The sequence below is a fragment of the Coregonus clupeaformis genome, chromosome 27, assembly GCF_020615455.1.
Source record: "Coregonus clupeaformis isolate EN_2021a chromosome 27, ASM2061545v1, whole genome shotgun sequence".
Lineage (NCBI taxonomy): Eukaryota > Metazoa > Chordata > Actinopteri > Salmoniformes > Salmonidae > Coregonus > Coregonus clupeaformis.
In genome coordinates this window covers 50,235,669-50,258,718 of record NC_059218.1, presented here as the reverse complement: position 1 = coordinate 50,258,718, position 23,050 = coordinate 50,235,669, and the positions used below count along the sequence as shown (strand labels likewise).

Genomic DNA, 23,050 nt, shown 5'->3' with positions numbered 1-23,050 from the left:
CCAACTAACTGCCAACTGGCACTTTTCCTTAAAAATCAAATATTCATCATCCATCTTTTCAGAACCTGTCGCCTTAGATCCCCTTACGAAGCGTGAAGATTGAAGACAGAAGAGAGAGTCTGGTCACACACATCACATTGTGTCTTCTTCCTCTCCTCCTCCTCCCAACATCCTTTCCTTCAGTCCTCCTTCTTCCAAGTCCTTTCCTTCAGTCCTCCTTCTCCCAACGTCATTTCCTTCAGTCCTCCTTCTTCCAAGTCCTTTCCTTCAGTCCTCCTCCCAAGTCATTTCCCTTTAAATAGACACCATCATGGCTTCCAAACTGAATCCTAATGTCCTGTACGTCCAAGAACCACGGGAGTCTCTCTCAGTGGAGTCTGACCAACTAGCGCAACCCGAACCCGGTGAAGAGAGCTCCGATAGCGACGGAGAGCCGGATGAGACAGAACAGAAGCTAATCCGAAAGGTGTCCACATCGGGGCAGCTACGTGCCAAGGTAGGATGACAAGAATTCCAGCACGCGCACACACACACACACACACACACACACACACACACACACACACACGTACAATATGCACACACACAGTGGTGATATCTTTAGTGTTTTGCTTCATATCACGATGGCATTATAGGGCTATTTTTCTCCGGTACCTTTGTATACTTTTTAGCCAGTGGTTCTGAAAGTAGTACTCACAAGCAAAAAGTGGTCCACGAAAATTGCGTACTACATCACATACACTGGGTGTACAAAACATTATGAACACCTGCTCTATCCATGACAGACTGACCAGGTGAATCCCGGTGAAATCGATGAACCCTTATTGATGTCACTTGTTAAATCCACTTCAATCAGTGTTGATGAAGGGGAGGAGACAGGTTAAAGAAGGATTTCTAAGCCTTCAGACAATTGATACATGAATTGTGTATGTGTGCCATTCAGAGGGTGAATTGTCAAGACAAAAGATTGAAGTGCCTTTGAACAGGGTATAGTCGTAGGAGCCAGGCGCACCGGTTTGAGTGTGTCAAGAACTACAACGCTGCTGGGTTTTTCACCCTCAGTAGTTTCCCGTATGTATCAAGAATGGTCCACCACCCAAAGGACATCTAGCCAATTTGACACAACTGTGGGAAGCATTGGAGTCAACATGGGCCAGCTTCCCTGTGGAACACTCTCAATATTAGGAAGGTGTACCTAATGTTTTGTACACTCAGTGTATGTGCTGATATCAAATCACAATTTATTTGTCATATACACGTGTTTAGCAGATGTTATAGCGGGTGTAGCAAAATGCTTGTGCTTCTAGCTCCGACAGTGCAGTAATATCTAACAAGTAATATCTAACAATTTCACAACATATACCCAATACACACAAAACTAGTAAGAAATTGAATTTAAGAAAATATACATATATGGACTAAGATACAGTAGAATATTATAGAATAATAATAATATGCCATTTAGCAGACGCTTTTATCCGAAGCGATTTACAGTCATGTGCGCATACATTAGAATAGAATGCAGTATATACAGTGGGGAGAACAAGTATTTGATACACTGCCGATTTTGCAGGTTTTCCTACTTACAAAGCATGTAGAGGTCTGTAATTTTTATCATAGGTACACTTCAACTGTGAGAGACGCAATCTAAAACAAAAATCCAGAAAATCACATTGTATGATTTTTAAGTAATTAATTTGCATTTTATTGCATGACATAAGTATTTGATCACCTACCAACCAGTAAGAATTCCGGCTCTCACAGACTTGTTAGTTTTTCTTTAAGAAGCCCTCCTGTTCTCCACTCATTACCTGTATTAACTGTACCTGTTTGAACTTGTTACCTGTATAAAAGACACCTGTCCACACACTCAATCAAACAGACTCCAACCTCTCCACAATGGCCAAGACCAGAGAGCTGTGTAAGGACATCAGGGATAAAATTGTAGACCTGCACAAGGCTGGGACAATAGGCAAGCAGCTTGGTGAGAAGGCAACAACTGTTGCTGCAATTATTAGAAAATGGAAGAAGTTCAAGATGACGGTAAATCACCCTCGGTCTGGGGCTCCATGCAAGATCTCACCTCGTGGGGGCATCAATGATCATGAGGATGGTGAGGGATCAGCCCAGAACTACACGGCAGGACCTGGTCAATGACCTGAAGAGAGCTGGGACCACAGTCTCAAAGAAAACCATTAGTAACACACTACGCCGTCATGGATTAAAATCCTGCAGCGCACGCAAGGTCCCCCTGCTCAAGCCAGCGCATGTCCAGGCCCGTCTGAAGTTTGCCAATGACCATCTGGATGATCCAGAGGAGGAATGGGAGAAGGTCATGTGGTCTGATGAGACAAAAATATAGCTTTTTGGTCTAATCTCCACTCGCCGTGTTTGGAGGAAGAAGAAGGATGAGTACAACCCCAAGAACACCATCCCAACCATGAAGCATGGAGGTGGAAACATCATTCTTTGGGGATGCTATTCTGCAAAGGGGACAGGACGACTGCACCGTATTGAGGGGAGGATGGATGTGGCCATGTATCGCGAGATCTTGGCCAACAACCTCCTTCCCTCAGTAAGAGCATTGAAGATGGGTCGTGGGTGGGTCTTCCAGCATGACAACGACCCGAAACAAACAGCCAGGGCAACTAAGGAGTGGCTCAGTAAGAAGCATCTCAAGGTCCTGGAGTGGCCTAGCCAGTCTCTAGACCTGAACCCAATAGAAAATCTTTGGAGGGAGCTGAAAGTCCGTATTGCCCAGCGACAGCCCCGAAACCTGAAGGATCTGGAGAAGGTCTGTATGGAGGAGTGGGCCAAAATCCCTGCTGCAGTGTATGCAAACCTGGTCAAGACCTACAGGAAACGTATGATCTCTGTAATTGCAAACAAAGGTTTCTGTACCAAATATTAAGTTCTGCTTTTCTGATGTATCAAATACTTATGTCATGCAATAAAATGCAAATTAATTACTTAAAAATCATACAATGTGATTTTCTGGATTTTTGTTTTAGATTCCGTCTCTCACAGTTGAAGTGTACCTATAATAAAAATTACAGACCTCTACATGCTTTGTAAGTAGGAAAACCTGCAAAATCGGCAGTGTATCAAATACTTGTTCTCCCCACTGTACATATGAGATGAGTAGTGCAAGATATGTAAACATTATTAAAGTGACTAGTCTTCCATTTCTTAAAGTGGCCAGTGATTTCAATAGGCAGCAGCAGCCTCTAATGTGCTAGTGATGGCTATTTAACAGTCTGATGGCCTTGACATAGAAGCTGTTTTTCATTCTCTCGGTCCCAGCTTTGATGCACCTGTACTGACCTAGCCTTCTGGATGATAGTGGGGTGAAAAGGCAGTGGCTTGGGTGGTTGATGTCCTTGATTATCTTTTTGGCCTTCCTGTGACATCGGGTGCTGTATGTGTCTTGGAGGGCGGGTAGTTTGCCACCGGTAATGTGTTCGGCAGATCGCACCACCCTCTGGAGAGCCCTGCGGTTGCGGGCGCTGCAGTTGCCGTACCAGGCTGTGATACAGCCCGACAGGATGCTCTCAATTGTGCATCTGTAAAAGTTTGTGAGGGTTTTAGGTGCCAAGACAAATTTCTTCAGCCTCCTGAGGTTGAAGAGGCTCTGTTGCGCCTTCTTCACCACACTGTCTGCGTGGGTGGACCATTTCAGTTTGTCGATGATGTGTACACCAAGGAACTTGAAGCTTTCCACCTTCTCCACTGCTGTCTGTCGATGTGGATAGGGGGGTGCACCCTATGCTGTTTCCTGAAGTCCACGATCATCTCCTTTGTTTTGTTGATGTTGAGTGAGAGGTTGTTTTCCTGGCAACACACTCCCAGAGCCCTCACCTCCTCCCTGTAGGCGGTCTCGTCATTGTTGGTAATCAAGCCTACTACTGTTGTGTCGTCTGCAAACTTGATGATTGAGTTGGAGGCGTGCTTGGCCACACAGTCATGGGTGAACAGGGAGTACAGGAGGGGGCTGAGCACACACCCTTGTGGGGCCCCAGTGTTGAGGATCAGCGAAGTGGAGATGTTGTTTCCTACCTTCACCACCTGGGGGCGGCCCGTCAGGAAGTCCAGGACCCAGTTGCACAGGGAAGGGTTCAGACCGAGGGCCTCAAGCTTAATGATGAGCTTGGAGGGTACTATGGTGTTGAATGCTGAGCTATAGTCAATGAACAGCATTCTTACATAGGTATTCCTCTTATCCAGATGGGATAGGGTAGTGTGCAGTGTGATGGAGATTGCATCGTCTGTGGATCTATTGGGGCGGTAAGCAAATTGAAGTGGGTCTAGGGTGACAGGTAAGGTAGAGGTGATATGATCCTTGACTAGTCTTTCAAAGCACTTCATGATGACAGAGGTGAGTGCTACAGGGCGATAGTCATTTAGTTCAGTTACCTTTGCTTTTTTGGGAACAGGAACAATGGTGGCCATCTTGAAGCATGTGGGAACAGCAGACTGGGAATGGGAGGGATTGAATATGTCCATAAACACACCAGCCAGCTGGTCTGCGCATGCTCTGAGGACGCGGCTAGGGATGCCGTCTGGGCCGGCAGCCTTGCGGGGGTTAACATGCTTAAATGTCTTAATCACTTCGGCCACGGAGAAGTAGAGGCCACTGTCCTTGGTAGTGGGCCTCGTCAGTGGCACTGTGTTATCCTCAAAGTGGGCGAAGAAGGTGTTTAGCTTGTCTGGAAGCAAGACGTCGGTGTCGGCGACGTGGCTGGTTTTCCTTTTGTAGTCTGTGATTGTCTGTAGACCCTGCCATATACGTCTCGTGTCTGAGCCGTTGAATTGCGACTCCACTTTGTCTCTATACTGATGTTTTGCCAGTTTAATTGCCTTGCGGAGTGAGTAGCTACACTGTTTGTATTCTGCCATATTCCCAATCACCTTGCCAGGCCCTCCTGTAGCTCAGTTGGTAGAGCATGGCGCTTGCAACGCCAGGGTTGTGGGTTTGATTCCCACGGGGGGCCAGAATGAAAAATGTATGCACTCACTAACTGTAAGTCGCTCTGGATAAGAGCGTCTGCTAAATTACTAAAATGTCAAATGTAATGGTTGAATGCGGTGGTTCGCGCTTTCAGATTTGCGAGAATGTTGCCATCTATCCACGGTTTCTGGTTAGGGTAGGTTTTAATAGTCACAGTGGGCACAACATCACCTATACACTTCCTGATAAACTCAGTCACTGTTTCAGTGTATTCGTCTAAATCATTTTCAGAATCTACCCGGAACATATCCCAGTCCGCGTAATCAAAATAATCTTGAAGTGTGGATTCCGATTGGTCAGACCAGCGTTGAATAGTCCTTAGCACAGGTATTTCCTGTTTGAGTTTCTGCCTTTGGAAGGGAGGAGCAAAATGGAGTCGTGGTCAGATTTGCCGAAAGGAGGGCGGGGGAGGGCCTTATAACCATCTCGGAAGTTCGAATAGCAATGGTCGAGGATTTTGGCAGCGCGAGTACAACAGTCGATATGTTGATAGAACTTCGGCAGCCTAGTCCTCAAATTTGCTTTGTTAAAATCCCTGGCTACAATAAATGCAGCCTCAGGATATGTGGTTTCCAGTTTGCATAAAGTCCAGTGAAGTTCTTTGAGGGCCATCGTAGTATCGGCTTGAGGGGGGATATACACGGCTGTGACTATAACCAAAGAAAATTCTCTTGGGAGATAATACGGTCGGCATTTGATTGTGAGATATTCTAGGTCGGGTGAACAAAAGGACTCGAGTTCCTGTATATTACTACAATTACACCATGAGTCGTTAATCATGAAACACACACCTCCGCCCTTCTGCTTCCCGGAGAGATATTTATTCCTGTCTACGCAATGAACTGAGAACCCATCTGGCTGGACCGATTTCGACAGAATATCCCAAGAGAGCCATGTTTCGGTGAAACAAGGTATGTTACAGGCCTTGATGTCCCTCTGGAAAGAAATCCTTGCCCGGAGTTCGTCGACCTTGTTAACCAGAGACTGAACATTAGCAAGTAGTATACTTGGAAGCGGTGGGTGGTGTGCGCGCCTCCTAAGTCGAACCAGCAGGCCGCTCCGAGTGCCTCTCCTCCGCCGGCGATGTTTTGGGTCAGCTGCTGGAATCAGTTCAGTTGCCCTGGGGAGAGCAAACAAAGGATCTGCTTCGGGAAAATCATATTCCTGGTCGTAATGCTGGTGAGTTACCGCCGCTCTGATATCCAATAGTTTTTCCCAGCTGTATGTAATGACACAAAACACTTTCTGAGCTAATAATGTGAAAAATAATACATAAAAAAACAAAATGCTGTTTCCTAAGAGCTAGTTGCGAGGCCGCCATCTTCGTCGGTGCCAGGTCCGGTAATGTACACCACGTCATTGCTCTCTCTCTTGCTCTGCTGTGTGTGCATCTTGCTAGCTGTCACTCAAATGGCGAGGGGCTGAAACTCATTGGTTGAACTCGAATTGCTAGGTGGCTGGCCCACATGGTGGAAAATGTAGGGAAAATGGTGTAGCACAGCTTCCAGAAAAACAGTCGCTTTCAAACTAGGGATTTCGTGGCTAATTGAGGTAAGACAGTAATTCTGCTCATAGATTATGCATGTATTAACTACACATTGACAACATCCAGCCAAAAGCTGGAGGTTTTAAAAATACTTAGTAGTCGCCAAAGTTCAGGAGCATGTCTTTAACTGTGGAATTAATCCTGGTTAGGATAGTAGGCCTAGGCGTACTGATCTGCAAACACACACTCACACACACACACACATACCTACGTCTCATTAGTAACTGATTAATAATGTATTGTTGAATAAGACATAACCCTTTGTTTGATGTTGGTCAAACATTGACAGCGATTGCCTGGGTTGAATTGTAACAGTTATTGACTGGTAGTCATAGATCCGGGTTCCCCAACTGGTGGCCCGCGGGTGCTTTTATTTGGCCTGCCAAGTTTTCTGAGCAAAAAACTAATATAGCTATATATTTATTTTTATTTTTACTGTTGGACATAAAAGACTGTAATAATACCAGGAAATCAGCTCCAAGTGATTTTAATTTTGGAAATCTGTTCCAAAGTATTCCCACGCATAATAGAGAGACACGTGGTTGTATACAAATGTAAGCAAGTTTTGAAATTATTATGTTTTAGTCTAATATTATATCTGTTTGGGCTTCTTGCGGTGAATTTGACATCTACAGACGATTTTTGAATTATGTTCTGGCCCCTCGACCATATGTTGTTGTCATGGTGATGTCATGGTTGTGTTTGTTCCGAAGACGTCTGATTCAATCAGTGACTCATTGTTGGTCCAATCCCAAATGATACCCTATGATCTCCTGCAGTCAGGGACAACCTCTATTGATCGGTGGTCGTATTGATGATTGGTTAGGTGATCGTTGGTTAATTGTTCCATGTCCGGTTTCTTTCACATGTCACAGGCTTTGGCTGTGGTAATTAGATAGTCAATAGTGTGGTTCTGAGGTAATCAATATCGACATAGATCAGAAACCTTAGAATGTGTTTCTCCTCATTGTCCTCACACACACACACGCACAGTAGCTATTATCAATGCCTAGATTGTAGGGTCGGGACGATACCAGTATCACGATACTCGTTAGTATCGTGGCAAGGAAACACAAATCAGATTTAACTTCTTTAGGAAAACAGCCCTAATGTTGGAAACAAACATCATTATGTTGTCATCCAGAGACACATTTATTTATTTTCCAAGCAATAGCACACAATATTTTACATACAGCAGGTTTTTAAAGGACCAAAGAGTTTGTGCTTGAATTTTTGCCGTGGAAAAAGTATTGCAATACTGGTATCGTCACAGCCCTAGTAGATTGGATTGCAAGCTGATAATCAAGCCATGCAATATGGAGTCATGCCTAAAATGATCAGTTTGTGTTTACCTGAGGTCTCTGTGTGTGTGTGTGTGTGTGTGTGTGTGTGTGTGTGTGCGCGCGCATGCATGTATGATGATTAGATTGTGTTTACCTGTGGTCACATGACCAGATTAACCTAGTCATAGACCCGGGGATTTGACCTTACTGACAACTATAGGCTGATTGGATTAGAACGATTAATGAGTAAGTTACTGCTTACTATGCAGATGTTATTATTCAGTGTCCCTCAGGCAATGTCAGGCAAATACATGTTTGGCTGCAAGAGGAGCCGTTGCTCCTTCACCCATGAATATTTTTAGTTTTTCCTCCGAGTTTAATAAGATAACATTTTCTGCGAATAATGTACAGTATCTCTTGGGGAGGAATATTTCTCACAGTAAAGGAGAAAGTGCGTCTCTGTTTCTACCTCCCCTGTCGTGCAGTGACCACATACACGCTCCTCTTTGGGTGGCCGTGTCTTTTTATGTCTGCCGGTTTGTATTGCCAATTCGTGGTAACTCAGCCTGTACTTGGTAAGGATTTGTCTCTGATTCTTATCTCTGACAGAGTAGAGATAATCAGCCAATTCATATTCTCTCTCTCTCTCTCTCGTCTATTTCAGAGAAACTTAATATCAGAGAACACATTAGATTCATATTAGAATCAGACAGGCAATCAGACAGGGAAGTGAATGAGACATGCATATGGATATATATATATATATATACTCTACCAGTCAAAACTTTGGACACACCTACTCATTCAAGAGTTTTTCTTACTTTGTACTATTTTTTACATTGTAGAATAATAGTGAAGACATCAAAACTATGAAAAAACACATATGGAATCATGTAGTAACCAAAAAAGTGTTAAACAAATCAAAATATATTTTATATTTGAGATTCTTCAAATAGCCACCCTTTGCCTTGAGGACAGCTTTGCACACGCTTGGCATTCTCTCAACCAGCTTCATTAGATAGTCACCTGGAATGCATTTCAAATAACAGGTGTGCCTTCTTAAAAGTTCATTTGTGGAATCAAATCAAATCAAATTTTATTTGCCACATGCGCCGAATACAACAGGTTTAGACCTTACAGTGAAATGCTTACTTACAAGCCCTTAACCAACAATGCAGTTAAGGAAAAAAGTGTTAAGTAAAAAATAGATAAGTAGAAAAATAATTTAAGTAAATAATTAAAGAGCAGCAGTAAAATAAAATAACAGTAGGGAGGCTATATACAGGTAGAGAGTCAATGTGCGGGGGCACCGGTTAGAATTTATTTCCTTCTTAATGTGTTTGAGCCAATCAGTTGTGTTGTGATAAGGTAGGGCTGGTATACAGAAGATAGCCCTATTTGGTAAAAGACCAAGTCCATATTATGGCAAGAACAGCTCAAATAAGCAAAGAGAAACAACAGTCCATCATTACTTTAAGACACGAAGGTCAGTCAATACGGAACATTTCAAGAACTTTGAAAGTTTCTTCAAGTGCAGTCGCAGAAACCATCAAGCACTATGATGAAACTGTCTCTCATGAGGACCGCCACAGGAATGGAAGACCCAAAGTTACCTCTGCTGCAGAGGATAAGTTCATTAGAGTTAGCAGCCTCAGAAATTGCAGCCCAAATAAATGCTTCACAAAGTTCAAGTAACAGACACATCTCAACATCAACTGTTCAGAGGGGACTGTGTGAATCAGGCCTTCATGGTCGATTTGCTGCAAAGAAACCACTACTAAAGGACACCAATAATAAGAAGAGACCTGCTTGGGCCAAGAAACACGAGCAAAGGACATTAGACTGGTGGAAATTTGTCCTTTGGTCTGGAGTCCAAATTGGAGATTTTAGGTTCAAACCGCCGTGTCTTTGAGAGACGCGGTGTGGGTGAACGGATGATCTCCTCGTGTAGTTCTCGCCGTAAAGCATGGAGGAGGAGGTGTTATGGTGTGGGGGTGCTTTGCTGGTGACACTGTCTGTGATTTATTTAGAATTCATGGCACACTTAACCAGCATGGCTACCACAGCATTCTGCAGCGATACGCCATCCCATCTGGTTTGGGTTTAGTGGGACTGTCATTTGTTTTTCAACAGGACAATGACCCAACACACCTCCAGGCTGTGTAATGGCTATTTTACCAAGAGGGAGAGTGATGGAGTGCTGCATCACCAATTGAGATGGTTTTGGATGAGTCAGACTGCAGAGTGAAGGGAAAGCAGCCAACAAGTGCTCAGCATATGTGGGAACTCCTTAAAGACTGTTGGAAAAGCATTCCAGGTGAAGCTGATTGAGAGAATGCCAAGAGTGTGCAAAGTTGTCATCAAGGCAAATAAAATATATTTTGATTTGTTTAACACTTTTTTTGCTTGAAAATAGTAAAAATAAAGAAAAACCCTTGAATGAGTAGGTGTGTCCAAACTTTTGACTGGTACTGTATATATATACATACCTACATACATACATATATCCTGTAGGGCCTATATGTACTGCTTTACACTTTAGTACTTCTTGCTAACAGCAGAGTTTGTTTCTCTCTCTCTCTTTCTTCCTCTCTCTCTCGTTCTCTTAGACAGAGAATTGAATGAGATATAGATAGCCTAGGCCATATACACTGAGTGGACAAAACATGACATAGACTGACCAGGTGAATCCAGGTGAAAGCTATGATCCCTTATTGATGTCACATGTTAAATCCACTTCAGATCAGTGTAGATGAAGGGAAGGAGACAGGTTAAAGAAGGATTTTTAAGCCTTGAGACATTTGAGACATGGATTGTGTATGTGTGCCATTCAGAGGGTGAGTTGGCAAGACAAAAGATTTAAGTACCTTTGAACAGGGTATGGTAGTAGGTGCCAGGAGCACCGGTTTGTGTCAACAACTGCAACGCTGCTGGGTTTTTCACACTCAACAGTTTCCTGTGTGTATCAAGAATGGTCCACCACCCGAAGGACAACCGGTCAACTTGACACAACTGTGAGAAGCATTGGAGTCAACATGGGCCTCGTCCACCAAGAGATTTAGAGAATACCTCGTCCACCAAGAGATTAGCAGTAGGAAAGCCATCATCTTAGAAAATACCTCGTCCACCAAGAGATTAGCAGTAGGAACGCCATCATTTTAGAGAATACCTCGTCCACCAAGAGATTAGCAGTATGAACGCCATCATCTTAGAGAATACCTCGTCCACCAAGAGATTAGCAGTATGAACGCCATCATTTTAGAGAATACCTCGTCCACCAAGAGATTAGCAGTAGGAGCGCCATCATCTTAGAGATCAACAAATGGATGGAGGGAGGGAGCAAGGGAAGAATTGAGGAACCAATGAAAAGACAGACAGAAAGAGAGCGAAAGATTGATTGATTGATAGACAGCAGCATATACACTTTGTGCACCTTGTCTATTTAATTATTAGTCATCATCTTTTATAGTCCTCTGAGTTTTCTGTTTTATATCAACTATGTTTTATGGGCATAGACCAAGAAGGACATAACGACACAACACCCAGACACACACACACACACACACACACAGACACACACACAGACACACACACACACACACACACACACACACACACACACACACACACACGCACACACGCACACACACACACACACACAGACACAGACACAGGCATAGTCCATTTCTAAGAAGAACATAACAACAACAGGAAGGAACTTAAGTCTTTCACTTCCTCTCTCTCTATTTGTCTCTCTTTCTCTATTTTCTCTGTCTCTCTCTTTCTGTCTTACTCTAAAAATAGTCACAGTTTTTTCATCAGCTACTTAGAAACCTCTTCAAACAGGAAGCTGTACACACGCGCGCACACACACACACACACTTGAGAGTCTTTCTGAGTCATGTACAGCAATTATGGTCATTTCAAATCTCAAACCTGTTAAACTACACAGTGTGGATGTGTGTGTGTCAATTCTGTCGTAGAAACACCAAAAAGTCCTTTCCCTGGTGAAATAAATCAGCTTTGTGTGTGTGTCCCAAATGGCACCCTATTCCCTATATAGCACACTACCTTTTGACCAGAAAGTAGTGCACTATATAGGGAATAGGGTGTCATTTGGGACACAGCCTTGGTGTATCCGGAAGGAAGGATTAGGAGGAGAGAGAGAGTCACCGCTGAAAAGACATACTTGCCAATTACACTTAAAGGGTAAACAGTGTGTATGTGTGTATGTGTCTATGTGTGTATGTGTCTATGTGTGTATGTGTCTATGTGTGAATGTGTCTATGTGTGTATGTGTCTATGTGTGAATGTGTGTGTGAGACTCACTCTTCCCCACACCTGTCCTCTATTCTCCATCCTTAAGTGCCTCCATGGAGAGTTTGCGTGTGTGTGTGTGTGAGAGAGAGATGTTGGCCCACAGGGTAAGTAATAATAATAGAGAGCAACAGCAATCAGAGAGAGGAGGAGAGAGAGGGAGGGAGGAGGAGAGAGAGAGGAGAGAGAGGGAGGGAGGAGGACAGAGAGAGGAGAGAGAGACTAGAGAGAGAGAATAAGAGAGGGAGAGAGAGAGGAGGAGAGAGAGAGGAGGAGAGGGAGAGAGAGAGAGCGAGAGAGGGGAGGGGAGAGAGAGGAGAGAGAGAGAGGAGGAGAGAGAGCAATTGAGGGATAGAGGGAGACAGACAAAAGGAGACAGACAAAGAGTGAGAAAAAAAAAAAAGACACTTTCCGGAATCGTCTATAGAACAAGGTCATAAAGACTTCCCTTCAGTAGCTCAGCACCGATACAATAACAGGTGAAGTGTGATGAACCTTCTCATTTGTGGCAATAAAGCTAATTCAAACTGAACTGACAACAGGATTGTCTGCAGTCGCTAGACAGGCCCACAGAGAATGTATAGCATGTAAATACATTTAGATTCAAATAAAGTCCTGTTCTGCCTGCGGCTACGAAACCCCTACCTGTCCCAGACCTGCTGTTTTCAACTCTAAATGATCGCTATGAAAAGCCAACTGAGAGACCTGAGCCCTAGGACCATACGTCCGGGACTACCGGCCGTGGTGACTCCTTGCTGTCCCCAGTCCGCCTGGCCTTGCTGCTATTCCAGTTTAAACTGTTCTGCCTGCGGTTATGGAACCCCTACCTGTCCCAGACCTGCTGTTTCAAACTCTAATGATCGGCTATGAAAAGCCAACTGAGATTTATTCCTGATTATTATTTGACCATGCTTGTCACTTATGAACATTTTTGAACATCTTGGCATGGTTCTGTTATAATCTCCACCCGGCACAGCCAGAAGAGGACTGGCCACCCCTCATAGCCTGGTTCCTCTCTAGGTTTCTTCCTAGGTTTTGCCTTTCTAGGAGTTTTTCCTAGCCACCGTGCTTCTACACCTGCATTATTAGCTGTTTGGGGTTTTAGGCTGGGTTTCTGTACAGCACTTCGAGATATTAGCTGATGTAAGAAGGGCTATATAAAATAAAATTGATTGATTGATTGATTGAATTAAAGTATTGTAAAATATGTATTCAAATTATCCCAGAGCCATAGATACTGTATTTATACAGATTTTTCCACATTGCTTTGAATGAAGGGCAATGTCCATTCTAGTTGTTCACTCTCACTGTCACGTCATGTCATTCCCTCTAGAGATGGTATCTACAGTTACACACAGACACTCACACACACACACACACACACACAGACGTCAAATACATGACAGTTATGTTAGAAGAGTCAGTTGATCCCTCTGACCTCTCTCTATGGGTTAGAGGTGAGGGGTCAGAATAGTATTGTCAGTTGTTTTCTATTTTTGAACTGACTTAATGGAAATTGAAATAGAACACTGACAGGAATAAATAATTGTGAGGTTGTTGTTAGTGGGTTACAGACACACACACACACAATAGCTGGTTGATCAGTTAGTGGAGGGAACTGGGTTTTGGTTTTGGAGTCTGAGTTGGTGTTAGATACTGTATTAGTTTTTTTCCTGGTAAAACTGACTAAGGCAGTTTGGGGGGGTTAATATCCAGGAAAGGCTGTGTGCTTAGGTCCAGCTATTACTTCCGAGAAAAGAGAAAGAGAGAGAGAATAAGAGAGGGAGAGAGACACTAGAGAAAGAGAGAGAGAATAAGAGAGGGAGAGAGAGACACTAGTGGTGAAACAAGTACACAATTGTCATACTTGAGTAAAAGTAAAGATACCTTAATAGAAAATGACTCAAGTAAATGTGAAAGTCACCCAGTAAAATATTACTTGAGTAAAGGTCTAAAAGTATTTGGTTTTAAATATACTTAAGTATCAAAAGTAAATGTAATTGCTAAAATATACTTACGTATCAAAAGTATAAATCATTTCACATTCCTTACTGTATATTAAGCAAACCAGACGGCACGATTTCCTTGTTATTTTAATTTATGGATAGCCAGGGGCACACTCCAACACTCAGACATAATTTACAAATGAAGCATTTGTGTTTAGTGAGTCCGCCAGATCAGAAGTAGTAGGGATGACCAGGGATGTTCTCTTGATAAGTGTCAATTGGACCATTTTCTTGTCCTGCTAAGCATTCAAAATGTGACCGACCGGCTCGATTCGGTCTTATGTAGCAACATTTTAAATTGTGTTTTTTTTACATTGGTTAAAAGTAGAGACTCAGAGCTAGAAAATGGTATATCATACACTACAGTTGAAGAACAATGGGAAAGTAATTCTGCTTTGGAAGTTGATAAACTTGTAACCCCACTTTTTGAGAAAATGTCCCTTGAACGTTTTGGTACACCTACTGGAGAGCTCTTCTTTGTGTAGCCCCCATTCAGCATCGTTCACACCCTCTTAAGCCTCAGCCCCACCCATCTCTTTAAGGATTCACATGTGAGGCCATGTGCTAAACAGAGTGAGTACGGTGGTGTACTAAAGAACTAGAGATTTCAAGACTAAAGGCTGGTTTATACTACTTCTGTCGACATGTCTGTATACAGTTGTCGCAGTGACATCATGAACATTCTATTGTCCTCCGACATCAAACTTGTCGTTGTTGTTATGAAAAAGTATCAACACATCAGTAGCCTGGGGCTCCAAAATAACATAACTGGTATATTTTAACACCAATAAACCCATCCGTTTAAAAATGAATGTATTATATGTCAATCTAGCAAACCAGGCAACTAAAAGCAACTTTCTAAACAATGTTTTGGTTCGTTTCTAGGTTGTTAGCTAGCTAGCTAACGTTAAGTTAGCTGGCTAGCCAGTTCAAATAATGACCATATCATACAGCTGACAACGTCTTAACTGTAGGTAATTTGTATTCATTATTACAGGAAAACAAACTCCAACAAGATCATTATTTACAAGTTCATGGCTAATTACAGAAAATAAAAGCAGGGCATTCTACCAGATAATTTTTGAACTTGGACACTGTCTCGTTGGCCGTTATATCCTAATTTGACACTGACAAAGAAATGTTCAGTCTATAACTTTAATGGTAGGTTTATTTGAACAGTGAGAGACAGAATAACAACAACAAAATCCAGAAAAACGCATGTCAAAAATGTTATAAATTGATTTGCATTTTAATGAGGGAAATAAGTATTTGACCCCCTTTCAATCAGAAAGATTTCTGGCTCCCAGGTGTCTTTTATACAGGTAACGAGCTGAGATTAGGAGCACACTCTTAAAGGGAGTGCTCCTAATCTCAGCTTGTTACCTGTATAAAATACACCTGTCCACAGAAGCAATCAATCAATCAGATTCCAAACTCTCCACCATGGCCAAGACCAAATAGCTCTCCAAGGATGTCAGGGACAAGATTGTAGACCTACACAAGGCTGGAATGGGCTACAAGACCATCGCCAAGCAGCTTGGTGAGAAGGTGACAACAGTTGGTGTGATTATTCGCAAATGGAATAAACACAAAATAACTGTCAATCTCCCTTGGCCTGGGGCTCCATGCAATATCTCACCTTGTGGAGTTGCAATGAACATGAGAACGGTGAGGAATCAGCCCAGAACTACACGGGAGGATCTTGTCAATGATCTCAAGGCAGCTGGGACCATAGTCACCAAGAAAACAATTGGTAACACACTACGCCGTGAAGGACTGAAATCCTGCAGCGCCCGCAAGGTCCCCCTGCTCAAGAAAGCACATATACAGGGCCGTCTGAAGTTTGCCAATGAACATCTGAATGATTCAGAGGAGAACTGGGTGAAAGTGTTGTGGTCAGATGAGACCAAACTCGAGCTCTTTGGCATCAACTCAACTCGCCGTGTTTGGAGGAGGAGGAATGCTGCCTATGACCCTAAGAACACCATCCCCACCGTCAAACATGGAGGTGGAAACATTAAGCTTTGGGGGGTGTTTTTCTGCTAAGGGGACAGGACAACTTCACCGCATCAAAGGGACGATGGACAGGGCCATGTACCGTCAAATCTTGGGTGAGAACTTCCTTCCCTCAGCCAGGGCATTGACAATGGGTCATGGATGGGTATTCCAGCATGACAATGACCCAAAACACACGGCCAAGGCAACAAAGGAGTGGCTCAAGTAAAGCACATTAAGGTCCTAGCCAGTCTCCAGACCTTAATTCCATAGAAAATCTGTGGAGGGAGCTGAAGGTGCGAGTTGCCAATCGTCAGCCTCAAAACCTTAATGACTTGGAGAAGATCTGCAAAGAGGAGTGGAACAAAATCCCTCCTGAGATGTGTGCAAACCTAGTGGCCAACTACAAGAAACGTCTGACCTCTGATTGCCAACAAGGGTTTTGCCACCAAGTACTAAGTCATGTTTTGCAGAGGGGTCAAATACTTATTTCCCTCATTAAAATGCAAATCAATTTATAACATTTTTGACATGCATTTCTCTGGATTTGTTTGTTGTTATTCTGTCTCTCACTGTTCACATAAACTACCATTAAAATTATAGACTGATCATGTCTTTGTTAGTGGGCAAACTTACAAAATCAGCAGGGGATCAAATACTTTTTTCCCTCACTGTACATGGATGAATGCTTCTCCATCTCTGTCACGGATGCCATGGTTGCCCTTAGTTTGAAGATGTAATCCGGAGACAGGTGTTTTATACAACAGCCTTCTGTGTGTTCTCTTTTCGACTCCCTCCGCATATTTGCAATCAAACGCCAGAATTTTCTCCTTCTCCTTTGCTATCATACTCTGCTTCCACCGGACATTCCACTGATTTCAAAACTCGGTCCTCCAGATAGTGGAGAGCATTAGCAACACTCTTGCAGTTCTTCGTGATATCTTTCAAAAAAGCCGCGTTAGAAAGGATTACCTACACATACTGATGTTATAGGCAGAAGCGTGAAACATGGCAGACCAATCTGAACTCCTCTCTCGGCATGTCCAGCCCGTCCATTATCTCAGCCAGTCATGGCTAGCGGGAAGGTCCCTGTCTTTTTCCGTGGCTAAACCACCTGAGGATCGTAATTTAACCATTTTATTCATATTTACAGATTGCATACAAGTTCGTTATTAAGGCACATGAAAGTTCATGTTTCAGAAGGCATTTCTGCCAAAAAACGCATTTTAATAAAAAATCTATGTTTAATGTGAAGTAGTGACGCGTGACATACGCCTAGTTTCCTGAAACGAGTCACAAATGTAACAAATGCTTTTGCGTGTAAGGGAAAATGTACAGTATGTAGTAAAAAGTACATTATTTTCTTTAGGAATGTAGTGGAGGAATAGTAAAAATGGTCAAAAATATATACTGTATATAGTAAAGTAAATTACAGATACCCAAAAACACTACTTAAGTAGTTCTTTAAAGTATTTTTACTGAAGTACTTTACACCACTGATTGTCAGTGTAAAGTGAGACAGTCAGTTGTTATACACTTTTGTATTTAAAGTAGGTCTCGGGGAAGTAGAGTTAAACTGACAGTAACTGTTTTTTGTTGTCTGTTTTTTAGGGTTTTCCGGCCCCCTGTGTGTTTGTGTGTGTGTGTGTGTGTGTGTGTGTGTGTGTGTGTGTGTGTGTGTGTGTGTGTGTGTGTGTGTGTGTGTGTGTGTGTGTGTGGAGGAGAGGGGTCCCTCTGAAAGTAATGGGAAGAGAGGAGGTGGCAGCATTGAGTGCAGATGCAGGTGGATTCTGTGAGACTGCCACGTGAGTCCCCTTTACTTTGAAAGTATAGAGGGGAAATTGAGAGAGAGAGAAAGAACGAGAGTGATGGAGTGAAGAGATTGTACTGCTTCTGTTACCACAGAGCATGGCCACGCTTCCATGCTTTACGTGTGTACTAACCACCCGTGTGTTCCCCTTTCCAAACCGTCTATCTCTGGCTCATCTGTCTAAGTTTTGATTATATTTCTGAAGCTATGACTTATATCTGTATACAGTTGAGTTTAGGTTTGTAGTCATATTGTACTGCAATTACTCATCACTGTAGAGTAGTGTTTCCCAAACTCGGTCTCGGTGCACGTTTTGGCTTTTGCCCTAACACTACACAGTTGTGGTAAGTATAATTGAAAATACAAAAAAGTATGAAAATGTATGTACTCACTACTGTAAGTCGCTCTGGATAACAGCATCTGCTAAATGACTAAAATGTCAATTTAAAATGTTAACTTGGGTATCGTTATGGTAAATGGGGAAATAAGTATAGCCAGTTACAATTGTAATGGCTTAGCAGATCATAAAAAAAGAAGATCCATTTTTACCTGGCTAAAAGAGAAAGAATATAATATCTATTTTTTACAGGAAACTCACTCTACAAATATAGATGAGGTTGGGTGGAAAAAGGACTGGGAGGGAGAAATATATTTTTGTCACGGGCAAAGAAACTCAAAAGGGGTGATTATATTAATTAACAACCATTATGATCCGATTGTACAAACTGTGCAAACAGATCCTCAAGGAAGATGGATCCTTTTAAATATGCTATTGGACCAAAAACAGATCTGGCTAATTAATCTATATGGGCCAAATAAGGATGATCCACACTTCTTCTAAAATATATAGAAGAACCTATTGAGCTCACAAGCAACGAATGAATCTAGCCGTCTTTAATACTTCCTGGTCTCATTCTTGCTGGCATCAAAAGTTTAAAAAGTATTAATAGGAGGCCGAATGCGATCGGACCACCATCTAATTGGCCTCCAAATAACTCTTACATAATTTCCACATGGACGTGGATATTGGAAATGTAATCAAAGTCTACTGGATGACAATTTGTTCTTAACTAAGACAAAATAATTAATAATTGACAACATAGGTACATCAGATCCCCTTATTGTATGGGACACTTTTAAATGTACTTTTAGAGGCCATTCAATACAATACTCATCATTAAAACAAAAGCAGTTCAGGTCAAAAGAGATTAGACTAGTAAAGGAAATAGAGGAAATATCAGTGCAGGTAGATGGTAATGGAAACTGGACTATAGAGGCACACAATAGGTTAGAGGTAAAACAAAAATAATTGGAGGTACTTATTCAAGAACAATCAAGTGTAATGTATTCCAAACATTTTTCTTGAATCTTCAACATAGAAATGCTACCAAAAAGAATTTACAGAAACTCGTTACAAATTATGTAGTCATCCATGATTCACCAAATTATATTTTGAAAGAGGAAGCAAAATATTTTAAGCATATCTTTTCTTTTCAGTCTCCTCCATCTCCACTTAATATGAATAATAATAAAAATAATGTAAAATTAACAAAGTACAGAAAGACCTGTGTGAAGGTAAACTTGCAGAGGAGGAACTTTTTTAGGCAATTCAATCATTTAATTCTGGGAAAACACCAGGGCTTGATGGTATACCAGTAGAGGCATATCAGATCTTTTTTGATGTACTCAAAGATCCATTATTAGCATGTTTTAATTACTCTTATAAAAATGGTAGACTTTCAGTTACTCAACAAGAAGGTCTGATTTCATTGCTACTGAAACAGGTCCCAGGTGGTAAGTATAAAGATCAAGTCCGTTTAAAAAACTGGAGGCCTCTTACACTTCGATGTTTAAAAAAATACTAGATATTGTTCATCCTGATCAGACAGTTTTTTTTACATGGACGATATATTGGAGATAGTATACAACAATTACTTGAAACAATTGAACATTATGAAACATCAAAGATACCAGGCCTGGTCTTCATAGCAGATTTTGAAAAGGCGTTTGATAAAGTACGACTATAATTTATATATAAATGCCTGGAGTACTTTAATTTCGGTGAATCTCTTATACATATACTGATGAATAAAAACCATTCTTAATGGAAAATATATTTTAAATGGTATTATATTTATTAACGATATTATGGATAGAAACAGTGGAGTTATGTCACATATGTAGCTATCGAAAATATATGGGAATGTTTGCTCAATACAAACTTACAACCAACTGATTGCAGCATTACCACAAACATGGAGGAGGCAAGAGGAAGGTGGAGAAGGTATAGAACTTATTTGTCTGCCATATATTAAAGTAACAAATTGGCTGAAGAAGATTGGCATAAATAGAAAAATATACCAGTTTCATTTGAAGATCAAAATGTTGACAGCTGCTCCATACAGGTTGATTTGGTAAAAATGTGGTTCTCTTAAAATTAACCTTACAAATAGCAGTGTTGGGCAATTTGGAAAGCCATAGTCAATCAATCAATAATATAATAATACTTGTAGGAAAGGTTTTCATCTTTAGCTCACAATCTGTGGATACTATTCGATTAGAAAGGTTAAAAATGTATGTAAAACATCACAGCACAATTGAAAAATATATGGCACATGGAAACCAAACGAGGGTGGTCTATGGTGATAGGTGGGATGGGATGAGAGTGGCTGAGGGGTGGGATTAAAGAGCTTATGTTTGGTAATGTATTATTGTTATGTGATTGCTTTATGTAAAAGTACCATGTATGTAAAATGTATAAGTAAATAATGCCTAAAGTTAACCCTAGAGTTGTTTCTGTATCCCTTAACTTAACCCAGTCGGATTTAATGCCTTAACTTAACCGTTGTGTCTGTGTGCCTAAACACATTACTTAACCCACGTCGCCAGGGGCAACGGTGCACGCTATTGCCATCATTACATCCACAGACTCCGGATCCGGGGGCTCTCCCTCGCCTCCCTCTCCTCTCCCTCTCCCTCTCCCTCTCCCTCTCCCTCTCCCTCTCCCTCTCCCTCTCCTCTCTCTCTCTCTCTCTCTCTCTCTCTCTCTCTCTCTCTCTCTCTCTCTCTCTCTCTCTCTCTCTCTCTCTCTCTCTCTCAGTGTCAGTATGGTAACATTGTGCTCTTCACACCCCCTCAGCCTGTTGCATAAGGGCTGCAGAGGTGCACACACGCATACATACACACACACACACATTCCCATGCATGCACTCAAAACATTACAGTGTGTGTGAATCTGGCAGCCAACAGCTTGTAAAACAGCGGGCCTGTACACTCACACTGACAGACTTAGAGATGCTGATTGCCAGGAAAAGAGAGAGGGACGGGGAGAGAGAGAAACAGAGGGAGCGAAAGACGGAGACTGAGGGAGGAAAAAGACTGAGAAAGAATCATGTCAGATTAAAAACCACACACACACACACACAGTCCAACTCCTCTCCGCCCAATGATTTACAGTAATCCAGTCTTTGTTTACTTTCAGAGTTATAAATACCCTCAGCCATAAGAATTTCCCTATTACCCACAATCACACACACACACACACACACACACACATTATGTAATTCTATCCTTGTGGGGACCTAACATTAATTTCCATTCTAAATCTTATTTTCCCTAACCCCTAACCCTTACCATAACCTTAACCTTAACTCCTAACCCTAAACCTAACCTCTAACCCCTTACCCTAACTGTAATTCTGACCCTAACCCTAATTGTAACCCCTAAGCTTAAAATAGCCTTTGTTCTCATGGGGACGTGGGAAATGTCCACACAAGGGAGAATTTTCCTTGTTTTACTATCCTTGTGGGGACTTTTGGGGATTTTAGGTACCCACAAGGATATAAAAACCAACCCACACACACACATACATACATACACACACACACACAACCACTTTAACTTGTCTCACCGTTGACATTTGTAGACGTCCCCTGTGAGGCCAGAGTTATTTTTAGAACCTCATTTTGTTAGACAAATATTGTGTTCTTTGGATCAGTGACAAAACAAATGTTTAATGTGTGTGCGTGAACTCGTGTGTGGACGTGCATGCTTGTGTGTGTTATTTTGTTATTCTCTATGCTAACCCTACCTGTTGCTACTTACTTGTGACATGTATGTAAATCAGCTTGTTATTTTTAGAGACAGATACAGGGAGAGCCTGGATCACTGAGTGGGGTTTATCTGTAGTATAATAAAGCAATATAATAATATGGAAATGTAATGTCATTTAGCAGTCTGTCGTTTAGCAGACACTTTTATTGTAATTTAGGCCTACATGTTCAGTAGCTGTTGATAAGGTTTTAATTTCAGAATCCCTCAAATGTGACTCATTAAGAAAATGAGAGAGAGCGAGAGAGAGAGAGAGAGAGAGAGAGAGAGAGAGAGAGAGAGAGAGAGCGAGAGAGAGAGAGAGAGAGAGAGAGAGAGAGAGAGAGGGAGAGGGAGAGGGAGAGAGAGAGAGAGAGAGAGAGAGAGAGAGAGAGAGAGAGAGAGAATATTGCCATGTCGATAGTACCAACCATTATGGTCAGGCTTGAGATATTATTTTGGATGATATTATATGGACATTGTTTTGCTAGGTAGCGTTATCTAGCGCTAGTCGGCTGTAACTGGAGCAGGAGGGGAGGGCCGAGCCAAAACGCTGGTATTTTTCATCCTATACTATAGCTTGCTCTCCATCTTCTTTTTAAATAGTGAGCCAACATGTTTTCAGCACTTTTTATTTCGCTGACTTTCCCTGACTTATTTCAAAACTCGTTATCTCATGTTCTCTCTCTCTTTTCTCTATCAAACATATATACACTATACGTCTGCTGCAGAGAGAGAGCAGGAGAAAGTGAGTTTTATAATATAATAGTTTTGATCAGTAATGGAAATAAAAGTGCTAAAGATAAATTGGTATAGTTCAGTTGGTAGAGCATGGCGTTTGCAAAGCCAGGGTTGTGGGTTCGATTCCCACGGGGGGCCAGTATTAAACATTTAAAAAAATAAAATAATAATGTATGCACTCACTAACTGTAAGTCGCTCTGGATAAGAGCGTCTGCTAAATGACTAAAATGTAAATGTAATAATATCGTATCGTG

The 23,050-nt window shown here is 41.9% G+C and overlaps 1 protein-coding gene across 1 annotated transcript in view; it reads left to right on the top strand.

Moving 5' to 3' along the window:
* The first annotated feature begins 210 nt into the window (after positions 1 to 210).
* LOC121554225 (diacylglycerol kinase delta-like) overlaps positions 211 to 23,050 on the top strand; it is a 69,710-nt gene continuing 46,870 nt past the window's right edge. Inside the window, exon 1 of the mRNA XM_045208251.1 lies at positions 211 to 496. Coding sequence (XP_045064186.1) covers positions 311 to 496 — 186 coding nt within the window. The 5' untranslated portion in view covers positions 211 to 310. The remainder of the gene's footprint in view (positions 497 to 23,050) is intronic.